This window comes from Gouania willdenowi, chromosome 22 (assembly GCF_900634775.1).
Source record: "Gouania willdenowi chromosome 22, fGouWil2.1, whole genome shotgun sequence".
NCBI lineage: Eukaryota > Metazoa > Chordata > Actinopteri > Blenniiformes > Gobiesocidae > Gouania > Gouania willdenowi.
The window spans coordinates 21,898,182-21,910,446 of record NC_041065.1 but is presented as its reverse complement, the minus strand read 5'-3'; the positions used below and the strand labels follow the sequence as shown (position 1 = coordinate 21,910,446).

Sequence of the window (12,265 nt, the reverse complement as noted above, 5' to 3'; positions counted from 1 at the left end):
TGCGGCCCTCGGCTTAAAGTAAATGTACAAAATGACAGAAACATGCACAAAACAGGAGCAAGAATACATTAAAAAATACAAAAAAAACTTACAACATTGCTGGAAAATACAGTAAAATACAAAAAAAAACCCCACAGAAAATACTCCAAAAACACAAATACTACTACAAAAATAAACAAAAAAAACAGTAATACACAAAACTACTCAGAAAAATATACAAAAGCACAGAAAATGACAACAAAAGTACACAAATAGACAAGAAAAACATAAAAATTACATCCAAACAAACATCCAAAACAACAACATAAATACACAGAAATTGGCAGCACAAATACACAATATCACTCAAAAAAACATTTTACAGAACAATACACAAAAGGAATACAGAAATGCACTAAATGCCTCACAACGACAAAACATACACAGAATGACAGAAAAACATAAAATTCTTTGTTCTTTCCTGTATTAATGCTGAGATTGGTCAATATTCTAAATGCTGACATGAATGTTGGTCATGTGGCTCTCCGATCAAACAAATGTTTTTGTGGCCCGGCTGCAATAAAAGTTGCCTACAAAACCATTGAAAAGACCCACTAAATGCTTTAATTTAAAGCAAACCGGTAAATAAAAGTTGGGGGAAAAGGTTAAAATGAAAGCATCATGGCCATGTATACATATGTCAGCGTTGGGTTACCTTTTGCTGGTGCTCCATCAGTTGCTTCTGAAACTGCTCTAGGTTCTGCTGCTGTAGCTGTTCTGCCAACTGGTGAAAGAGCGAGCTGTTGATGGGCTCCGAAACCATAGGCCTGGAAGACAACAACACCTTGATTAGAATATGAGAGTGAAGGGGGGGTTAAAAAAAAAAAAAAAGCAAAACAAGAGGTCACACTGAACTCACAGCTGAGATGATGTATCCTTTTTTGAGTCGTCATTTCGCTCAGAATCATTCCCAAAATCAAAAGAGCCCAAAAGCTTCTGCAATCAAAACATTTATATTTTATGAGAAAGGATAAAACTACAGAAATAACGACATGTCTTCCATCAGCACCATTACCTTATTAAACGAAGACACCCTTTGCTCCAAAGGATTGAGGCTGTTGGCTGTAGCAGCTGCAGTGAGTTGAGCAGTCAAAGCTTGCAGCTGCACCACCAGTCCAGCATCCAGTGCCTGGAGCAGGGATGGCTGAGGCTTCTGCTGCTGCATCTGCAGGCTCTGCACCAGCTGCTGAAGCTAGAAGAAGACAATATAGAGCTTTACACAGTTTTAAGCAATCACAAAAAAAAACAGTAACAATAGGAATTTTTTTTTCCATCTTAGTTGAGCTTTGGTCAAAGGACACACAAACCTGCTGTCCCTGGGGACTCTGTAAGATTTGTGCGACAGCAGCCACTGTATCTGTGTTGTTGATCTGAGAAGCCCAGTCAGGCAGACCCTGGACTATGTTGGCTGGGGTAGCTGGTGTTGCTGGGGTGCCTGGACACAGTAAATGAGACGATATGGTAAAATATGAAAACACTGCAGTCAAGCAAACCGGGAGTTCTTACTATTAGGGATGCACCAAAATTAAACTTGTTGGTGTTGCGACCCCTTCAGGTCTAGGAATAAGGAGTGCAACACAACCAGTTGGAATTGTGTAAAAGCTGAACAACTTATTGATAATCTAACAAGTGGAGCAATTCAAATCAAAATGAACACGTGCAAATACTCAAAACACTTTGGCTAAAAACCAACTAAGAACACCTTGCGATTCAAACAAAAAAAACTACTAAAAAAAATGAGGTGCACAGGACTATAAAAGTGTTCAGCAAAAAATGCACTGCAAATTCAGGTGGATCACAAAGTTCAAACAATCAAAAACACTATTTTTAGCACTGAGCAAACACACAAATCTCCCAAGGAGAACACAAATGAGGCAAACTGCTAGTCAGTCGCCTTGAGTGAATGTAAATGAGGACCTTTGAAACTGATTGAATGATAGGTTGGAGGCTGGTCTGGTTTCCAGTTGGTGAAAGGCTGCTCCTGATTGGTGAGTAGGTGGAAGACAAGGACCAATCCTGAGAGGAAGGTGAAAGAGGCTGCGTCCCAATAGTCCTTCCTATCGCCTTTCCTATCCACTGTTCCTTAACCCCCGGAAGTGTTTAGTAGTGGCCATGTTAAGGAGCGTTTGAATTCTCTTTAAGCTAAGGAAAGGAGGCTCAATGTAGGGCTAGGTGATAAGGCCATTTTTCAATATCTCGATATTTTCAAGCTATATCACAATATACGATGTATATCTCAATATTTTGTCCTTCCCTTGAGATGATGCTTTGATGCATACAATTGAACCAGAATGGTCATACTCAATATGTTTTCTCTGTGATGTAATTGGGGCTTCCCCTAATTAATATAGCATAGTGTACCTGTTAGTTTCTTTTTTCAGAGGCAAACCCCATAGTAAATCTTAAAAATCATTAATTTAATTAACCATTAAACCATTATTTCTGGTAAGTCACTTAAAGCCACATGCCAAATGTCACACAGAGACCTTTATTAACTCACTCAGTGCCCCCGACGAGATATCTCGTCATTCCAAATCCAAACGCTCAGCACCATTGACGAAAAACTCGTCATTTGCGTTTTTTCACGGGGATTACTAGAAAACACCCTGACGGAGGTCCCTCATCAATATCTAAGCTGTGGGGTGTTGTAGTGACCAACTGTGCCCTGACGATGGCAGCGGTGAACCTTTAGATGAGAGATTAGCCACTGATGCTACCATTAGCTGGGGAGGAGAAACAGGAACGGTGAGATTATGGCGCTACAGAGTGATATTGTGACGTATCCAGCAGCTCACAACACCACATACTAACACAGAACATATGTGGACCTGAGTAGATTATTGATAGATGTTGTGATCGTGAGATAAAACCATCAACTAACAGGGCTAAACGGGTCATTGTTGCGTGTCGGGAGGAAGAGGAAGTTACGTCTGTGTGCAGACTGACGGGAGGGAAAGTTGGAGGAACGCCAAAATACAGTAAGAAATCCATTCAACTCTGACAGACAGCAAAATAATAATAATTTTGCCATCAAAAGCCCAGTCTCAGTGTTTTTTTTTAATGTTTTATATAAGGAAACAATGTTCAGATGTTAGAGTTGTCACTAAAGCAAAAAAAATAGCTTTAAAGTCACTGACAGGGTTTTTTTTTTTTTTTTTTTTTTTTTTTTTTTTTTACAAAAAGGCTGTTTTCTCAGCTTTTTGCTCTGAAACTGAAGATTTGTGTAAAACTTGCTCTATTCAATGGCTGATTACAAAAGAACGGAACGAGCCAGAAACAAATGTTTTTTTTTTTCATGACAGTAGTCATAGTAGAAAATATTCTATGGGTCTTTAAAATCAAGTCAAAATGCTCAAAAACAGCTGGCACTGAGGGGGTAGAAAATTTGAAAATGGCTGGCACTGAATGAGTTAAACATTAAAGTGCGTTACAGTTTTTTTTAATTATTACAATTACCTATCAATTATTTATTTATTATTACTGACCATTGGGAATTTATCAGACACTATAATTCAAAATATTATAATGTAACAGTTACCACTACTAACACACACACAAACACGCGCTGTAATGATGGCCTTCTGAAGACTGTCCCTTTAAGGCCGCTATAGTAACGTAAGGTCAGAGTTGAGTCAGACCTGCCTACTTCCTGGGTTGTACTGAGGGCATAGACAGAGTTTTATGCTACTTTTATGGCACCGTCCCTTCTGAAACGACATAGAAGCAGTGTTTGAGCTTCCCCTGCTTACAATAAACGTGCAGTGTGACAGTAACGAGTTGTTTTGAGTCCTGTTTATAATGTTAACGACCTCATACATTAAAAAAAATATAATAATAATACAACTGATGTGGAAATGAGCATTATATTATTGTCTTTGTCTGCTGTTTCAAATGTATGTATGGCCTGGTGGACTGTAAAACAGAATTGCCCTTTGGGATTAAAAAATATTGTCTAAATCTAAATATTGTAAAGGCTTAGAACCAACTGGGCTGCTGGAAGAGAGTACAATAAATGTTATCTCATTAAAACACAAAGTGCATTTAAGCTCTTGGTGAAGATCAGCTTCGCTGCTTCTATATCAAGTACACGGAGCAAGACGTACACGCTATGATTGCGACATGCATCATTTCTTATGCATGCTGGTTTAATTCCATCCAAGTAATGATCTTCATAACGTGGAAAAGTACAGTCGAGAGGAATATCAGAGGATCTCTGTGAAATGTGTGCTGACAGACTGAAACCACATGCATGCTGCTGATGTCTAGCCATGTGTCAGGCAGCTGTGTGGTTCCTTGTTGACGGAGGGAGACGCATAACTACAGTGTCAACGTGCCACAGAAACATAAAACGCACTTACGTCACCCATCTCAAACGCTGCTCAGAAAACACTTTAGTGCTCAGACGTATAAGAATACAGCCGCTCTGTGTTTCCAGACAGGTGCGCTGACCGCGGTGTTAGCTCGCGTCTTTACAACATCCTGTTTTGGTCAGCTTTTTTTGGTAAAAAAAAAAAGGTGTTTCGGTAGCAAGAATTTCGATGTATCACTACTTATTATCCCCGTTTATCCTCATACATACCAGGTGTAGCGTTATTAACCGGTGCAGCACTGCTGGGCATAATAGGAGTGACACTGGGAGGAGGAATCCCTGCTGCCATGTCCAACAGAGGCTGAATGATGTCACTCTTGAAGACTGCATTCTTTTGCCAGAGGTTCAGAACTCGCACTATTTTACTCTAGAAATATCAGACGAGAAAGGAAGAAACAGTTGTAAAAATCCACCCTTAAAAAGTAACCTCAAGTCAAGTCACCATGCAACACACAGAGTACTTCTTGTTACATGCACTCAGAGGAAATACTCAGCAGGTAAAGAGAACTGTTTCAAACATGTCAAACCTTGTCATCTGAAGGGCAGCGGTACAGTTGTTGAAACGTGGCAATAATATTCTTGCTGAAACGTGGAGCAAACACGTCCTTCTCTGTGCCAAACTGGTGCCTCGACTGTCTGACGATGGAGTCAATGACATACAGCCCAGGGACCTTGTATTCTGGTTTGCACTGTGGAGGAAAAATACTGCTTAGAAACTAAAACTGTACAATATTCAAATAAATTTAACATTCGACACAGCTTATCCATAGTTCTTATTATTATGTAGAAAATCAATTACTTTGAGAGAAAAAATCTAACTTGTTACAATTAGATGTTACACACGTCTATAAAAAAGTAACTTAAGTTTCACCATAAGGCATTATTTAACACCATATGGAAACTTTGCACCAGTGCACCACAAAACATTTTGAAACTTTAGCACCAGTATTAAAAAAGAACATTATCAAAAAAAAATCCATTGTATCACTCTAGTAACTAATTGTAGCTACATTTTTACATGATAATAGAAGGTGGATACTGATGCAGCCCTTTAGCAGTTTTTATACCTATGTAAAAACCAATGCACTAAAAAGTTTTTCTCATTTCAGATTTTTGTATCAAATGTCTCACCTTTTGTATGAACTTTTCCACACTCTGAACCACATGTTTGTAGAACTGAAAGTAAAGGAGAAAACATTTTAGCAAAAACACTACAAAAGCTTTGTAAAAACAGAGAAATTGTTAAAAATGCAAAAAAGCCTGCAAAAATACTTCCCTAATCCACACGTGGCATGTGTGGATCGGGGATGTTTAGCAAACTTTGGGATGGTTTTTTTTTATGTTTCAGGGTTTTCTTTTCTTTTTTTAAAGCATATATTCATTGGGTACAACTTTAGAACAAATTGTGCTGAATGTAGCTGTGTATAGGGCACATCTTTATAAATGCAGCAAAATGCATTGCATTTCACAAAAAATGAACAGATACGGCATTATGACTGGCGCCTCATGGCCTCTCAGCCTGCCCTTACTCCCTCTCAACTAAGCACACCTGATTCACATCAGCAATCAGGAAGAAAGGGAGGAGGAAGAGCTGTATAAAAGGGCTGAGATGACCACAAGAGAGGAGGCACAACATAAGACCATCAGCAGACATGTGGGGAGAGTTTCTTTGGCTCCCCGCTCGACATTCTATGAGTTTGTTATTTCAGTTTGGGTTGGAGAATTCTGGTAGTCCTGTTTTCATCTTTATGTAGATTTAGACTTTTGTAACTTTTTGTAGTTTAGAGGATGGACGTTGGGTGCGACGGCCCTGTATAGGGTTGGCCCAGTGTCCACCCAACTTTTGTTTAGTTTGGCCAGGATCTCCAGTCTCTTTTAGTTTGTTCTGTTGCTACTTTTATTAACTTTGATAATAAATACTTTAATCATCGTTCTTTCTGTGTTTGGCATCCTGTTTATGTTGTGGCCCCTTAAGCCATTGGTATAACATCCTAGGATGGAGATGTCCAACAGTAACGGTACATTAAAAGTAATTACTGTATATTCTACAGGTAAGAAGAGGTCATAGGTTGGTTTGTGTGTTGACATAACTAGCGTCCTTTTTAACTCCTGAATTACTTTTAATAAAGAAATGCCCCCATGACCAGTTACCAATTAAAATAGGGCATCGAATGAAACAAAAGTGTTACTCAGCAATTTTTTTATTTAATTTTTTTACAAACTGTCCCATGCTCAATGTAGGGCCTCCAGTTTTCTGGTTTAACATTTCCCAAATTCTATTTTTGAGTATACACAAAAAATGACTAATTATGTACTTGATGACAAGTAGAACATAATCGGTCAAAGGTGCAAGAAAGCCGTGGCAATCGGATGAAACTGCAGTGCAAAAAATTCAATCAGTGTGTTGACAACAGCCCACCCCCGAAGGGTTTTAGTGCAACAGTATTTACTGAAAAGTTGTATCCAAAACATACATATCAAGTGTCAATACTTTAGAAATGTGTTGTGCAAGAGATATAAATAATATATTAGACTTCTGAAAGAGTTAAAAATTCAAAAAGAAAATAAAAACCGGATGCGTTTTACATTGTAAGTTAATTATCTGAGACGTTCATTGAAGGAAACAAGTTTACCACGATTGGACTTTTTCAAAACAAGTTTTTGTGTTTTTTCCCTCCAGACTAAAAAGCATGATTTAAAGAGCAGATACCAGTATGGTCTACTTTACCTGCCACTAATTGCATTTTCTATACCAGAATTCAGAAAGTTTACTTTTAAAAGCAGTTTATTCATCCATCCCCAAAACAACAACGCTCTTTTAGTTTAACTGTTCCCTCTCAGGCTAAAATAATTCAATAATTCTTTTCATTTCTTTACACTTTTAAGCCTTAAGAATCAACAATCAAGTGATAATCCCTAATATTTATGATCAAGATGTAAATTTTAAAATTAATATTATAAATCTCAAAATATGGAACTCATAAGCTGTGCTGTCAGTGAACTGTACTAAAAGTAATCCACTTTGGTCTCAAAGACTATTTGTCCATGACTGTTACTGAACCAGTTACCCACAGTCTTTTTTTCTTACATTTTGCATTACTGATGATTACTGTACATTACAAGAAATGTTTAATAGTGTTGATGGCACCATTGTTGGTAACATATGTAATTTGCAGGTACAAAAAAAATTCCATATGACAGGGCGGTTCAATCAGTTTAAAGCAAAGTGAAGTAAGATGAGGAGTCAAATATGTAACTTATTGTGTTATTGGATAAAAGGCATCACCTGGCACCACAATTCTTAGTTTATCAAGAAGAATTTAAAAAGACGCCTTTCTTTTTAGCCAAAATCCATACCACACATTAATAGCCCCACAATCTTTCAGATATAGGCTGATAATCAACCTTTGGTTTTTAAATTTGATTCTAAAATTTCCTCCTGTTGAATGAATTACCTGGTTGGTTGCAACAACAAAATTAGAACGTTATTAGCCCCACCCACTGGAACTATAGAGGTACTGTCAGCTTTGTATTGGACATCTTGTTTAAAGTCTTATTTAGATGGCTTTAAAAGGCCTTTACAATGGTTGGACCCATGAGACAACAATGGAAGAACCCTGTTAAAGAATACTAATCTTGCATTATTTAAAAACATTTATAAAATAATTTTGCTGGGGGAAGATTTCAATTGTTACAATCTCACAACAAGAAGACAGTCATCAACATCCCCCGCCAGATTGGTTCTCATTATAACTCAACCTTTTCCTAAATCTAACTTAGATTTATACAAAAGGAAATATTATCACATCAGAATGTAAAATAATTCTTTAACATTTTCTTAAAAAAGCTGTCCACTTAACGGAACAAGGGCAATAACTCCGGGAAAAAATATTGTGCAATTTTCGAACTCCGTCAAGGTATTGATACCCTGAAGCCACACACCAAATTTGGTTATCTTATCCTAAACGGCTTCTAAGAAAAGCTCTCCCGTTTGAAGATTCCTTGAACAGAGTAAAGAAAAATGGCACAAGGGCAATAACTCTGGAAGGATTAATTGCGGACTTCTCATTTTCGAACTCCATCAAGGTATTGATACTCTGAAGCCACACACCAAATTTGGCTATCCTATCCTAAACGGCTTCTAAGAAAAGCTCTCCCCTTTGAAGATACCTTGAACAGAGTAAAGAAGAACGGCACAAGGGCAATAACCCTGAAATAAATAATTCCGGACTTCTCATTTTTGAACTCCATCACGGTATTGATAGCCTGAAGCCAAACACCAAATTTAGTTATCCTATCTCAAACGGTTTCTGAGAAAAGCTGTCTCCTTTAACTCGGACGGACGGACGCACGAAGCTCAAATCTATATTCCTCACTTGTGGCGGGGGATAACAAGGATCCAAATCAATCAGCTCTAAGGCCGTTATTTGACTTGTTATAAAATACGGATAAATTATCCCAAAAAAAACATTTTAGGTCTGACAGTAGAAAGATTTATAGTAAATATAGGCCCACTCAGGAATTGCTACTTTAGAAAATAATTAAAAGAAAGAAAGCCTAACAAATGAAGAAACATAGCATATGCCACGTTTTGGAGCGCACATCTACTCCTGTCTGAAAATGGTTAGAGAAATTTCACCAGTATTGTATGAAGTCGTCATACTGTTCTCAAAAAGTGCATAAAGTAAAAAAAATTGCTACACTATTTGGGCAACTTTTGAATTCACAGAATATGGAAAAGTTGTTTGAGAAAAGAAAAGAAAAACAAACAAACTACGTAGCGGCTGAGAAAGCGGGATAGAGTTCTTTGAACAAGAATGACAATGTAAAAGTAACATCAATAATTCTCCCAAAGGCAGAAACTCCTCCTCCTCAGTCTTCATACAGCATTTGATGAGTAAAATTTAGATTGACTTGACCAAAATCACTTGGATAACAAATAAATTAGTGTTGAGATTGCGTTGAAAAAGGCAATTTAATTAGGTGGTTACTACCATGTTAGCAGTAGTGAAGGTACCATGTCAGATATACAGGGTTCACCCCCCACCCCCACCCGTTACATTACAATTAATTAGGGAATTAGGGTTATCAGAGTAAAATGAGCTGAATACTTTTGCAGTCACACTTTTCAACTTTTATTTTCAAATAGTTTGACCACTATGTCTCCCTTTTATTCTACATTACAATTATACAGGACATTGTGTTGCTCTCACACATAACGTCCCAATGAAATACATTTGTGGTTGTAGTAATGCCACTAAATGTGGAAAAGTACAAAATGTACAAAGTGTCCTTGGTAAATGTTTTTAGCCAGTTTAGTAGGGGAATATAACATTTCTAATTTACAAGTATGCAAATAACACACTCAAATAAATCAGTTGCAAAACACTGGGCAGATTATATCTGATCAAATTTGAGATGTGTAGGCAATAAGCAATACAAACAGAAAAAAGGGAATTTAGCAAAAACACAAATCTGCATATATCTTCAATTAAACCATTGAATGGCCCTATTGATATTTCTACAATAAAGTATATTTTCTGAATTAGATTTTAGGGATGTCAACGTTACAAATATTTGATATAAATACATAAATAGTTCATAGGTTCAGTGCTAATTTGACCAGTTCAGTCTGTTTTGTTTCTGTTTTTTAAAACTTCAGCATGATAAACATCAAAAACTACAGCAGGAGCCAAAGAAGTGAGGCAAAAAGTTGCTGAAAGATGAGATGGTGACCATGGAATTTACAAACAGAATGAGACATTTCTCTCTGTCGCATGTAAACAATGTGTGTGTAAGCAGCACCCATGCAGCCACCCAGGTGGAATTTGGTAATGCGAAGAGTTTGACTTTGCAAATTGCTGCAATTCATTATAAATGTGTGCATATTAATGAACTCCTTTAGAGAAATGGTACATGTGGCTGTAACATTTTATTTTGGTAAACATTATCTATTCTTCTGTATTTATTAATGATTAGGAAAACTTTGACCATCCTCCATTAATGTAGCTATTTCAGAAGAAAAAAATGAAACTATTTGTCCTATCATACATAGTTAAAATGTGTGTAATAATTGAGAATCCATTCCCAGTGTGCATCGTCCATAGTTTCTATTATCTTCCCTCTTACATGGTGCCGATATAATCATTGACTAGTAGGCTAATAAAATAGTACTTAATAACAGAACTGTTATCATTGAGTCACAAAAATGCAGCATTTTCTTTCTTGAATTAGGGTTGATCAGTTTTAACAAAAGCCACAACCACAAGAAAATCTAATCAAATACGACTGCTGCTGACGGTCGTGTTTGCAAATTAAGAGATAAAAAAAGATAAATAAGAGAGTTGCTTTAATTGCTTTGTTTCCTTACACATCACCCTGAGGCACAAACAAAAAGTTGTTAAAGTCCAAACCTTGAGAGCTTCTATCAAGCATGTTTTAAATGTTTCCCTCAACCAATTTGGTCACATTGATGAGGTGGTTAAGTCAAGTGGTAAACATAACTGTTAAATTCTATGCCAACTAGAGTCAGCAGTGTGTGAAGAAGTAACCTTCCTAATGTGATACAATGACATCCTCCATCTGTCTGCCAGCTAACAGATACAACATACATCCACAAAAGCACAACTATTACAGTGTGATATGTTTCAATAACTATGTCAAGTCTTAATGCAGCCAGTGTCCCAGACAAGAGTTGAACATTTTCTGTAACTTCCAACAACACAAAGGTTACAGCTGCCGAGTAGAGCTGGGAATCTTTAGGTGCCAATTTGATTTTGATGCATCTGTCAGGGTTTGTTTGGTTTTGTTTGTGTTTAACTGTTGTGGTCATCTTTTAGTTCTATAGGTATTTCTTTGTTTGTTTATTCTGTTTAGTTTCAGTTCTAGTTCTTGTTGCATGTTTTGTTAACTCTGGGTTGAGTGATTAGCTGGCTCATGTTTTGGACTCAGGTGTGGCTCTTTCCCAATCAAGCCTTCCTCACTAATTAGCTGAGTATTTGGACACAGAATGATTGCAAGTTCTTGTCAAATGGTAAATGGACTTGATTTATATAGCGCTTTATCACCACACTGAAGCAGTCTCAAAGCGCTTTACATAACAGCTCATTCACCCAATCACTCTCACATTCACACACCAGTGGGACAGGACTGCCATGCAAGGCGCAAGTCGACCACTGGGAGCAACTTAGGGTTCAGTGTCTTGTCCAAGGACACTTCGACACATAGTCAGGTACTGGGGTCGAACCCGCAACCTCTCGATCAGAAGACGACCCTCTACCACCTGAGCCACGGTCGCCCTAATATATCCTCCTCCAATGATATCCTCCTTGTGTGGCCTTTTGTCTCCTGCTTACATAATGAACACTACGTCTAGATTGAGATGCACATTTTCACAGCATTACTACTAGGGGTGTTGAAAAAAAAATCGATTTGGCAATATATCGCAATATTACGTTGGGCGATTCTCGGATCGATTCAAAATGCATTCATATTGATTTTTTAAAATTTTGTTAAGTCTTTTCCACTGTAGGAGATATAGTAACTGCACAAAGAAGTGCGTTGAAACCTGCGAATGTTGACCAGCTTGTGTTTTTTCAAAAAAATCTAAAAAGAAAGTACTAACTTTCTGCTTTTATTTGCTGTTCTAGGCATATACCTCAGTTAAGTTGCACTTAAGTCAAAGTTGGTTTAAAAGCCACAGGCAGAATGTATGTTACATTCTTATTTTAATTTGTTGGCACATGGCATGTTTTGAGAGTGAAATATGCCAATAAAATATATTTCATACATAATGTTCTCATGAAGGTGTACACATTTACAGATAAGTTGTTTTTTAAGTCATATTAAAAAAAATTG

General features: G+C 37.3%; 1 protein-coding gene across 2 annotated transcripts in view; it reads right to left on the bottom strand.

Annotated features, from left to right (window-relative positions):
• Positions 1-12,265, bottom strand: part of scaf8 (SR-related CTD-associated factor 8) — a 30,064-nt gene that overhangs the window by 6,154 nt on the left and 11,645 nt on the right. For both annotated transcript variants that reach the window (XM_028437232.1, XM_028437233.1), the window contains 7 exons: positions 5,540-5,584; positions 4,936-5,097; positions 4,619-4,775; positions 1,347-1,474; positions 1,055-1,231; positions 899-975; positions 695-806 (listed from right to left, as the gene is read on the bottom strand). In XM_028437232.1, coding sequence (XP_028293033.1) covers positions 695-806; positions 899-975; positions 1,055-1,231; positions 1,347-1,474; positions 4,619-4,775; positions 4,936-5,097; positions 5,540-5,584 — 858 coding nt within the window. The remainder of the gene's footprint in view (positions 1-694; positions 807-898; positions 976-1,054; positions 1,232-1,346; positions 1,475-4,618; positions 4,776-4,935; positions 5,098-5,539; positions 5,585-12,265) is intronic.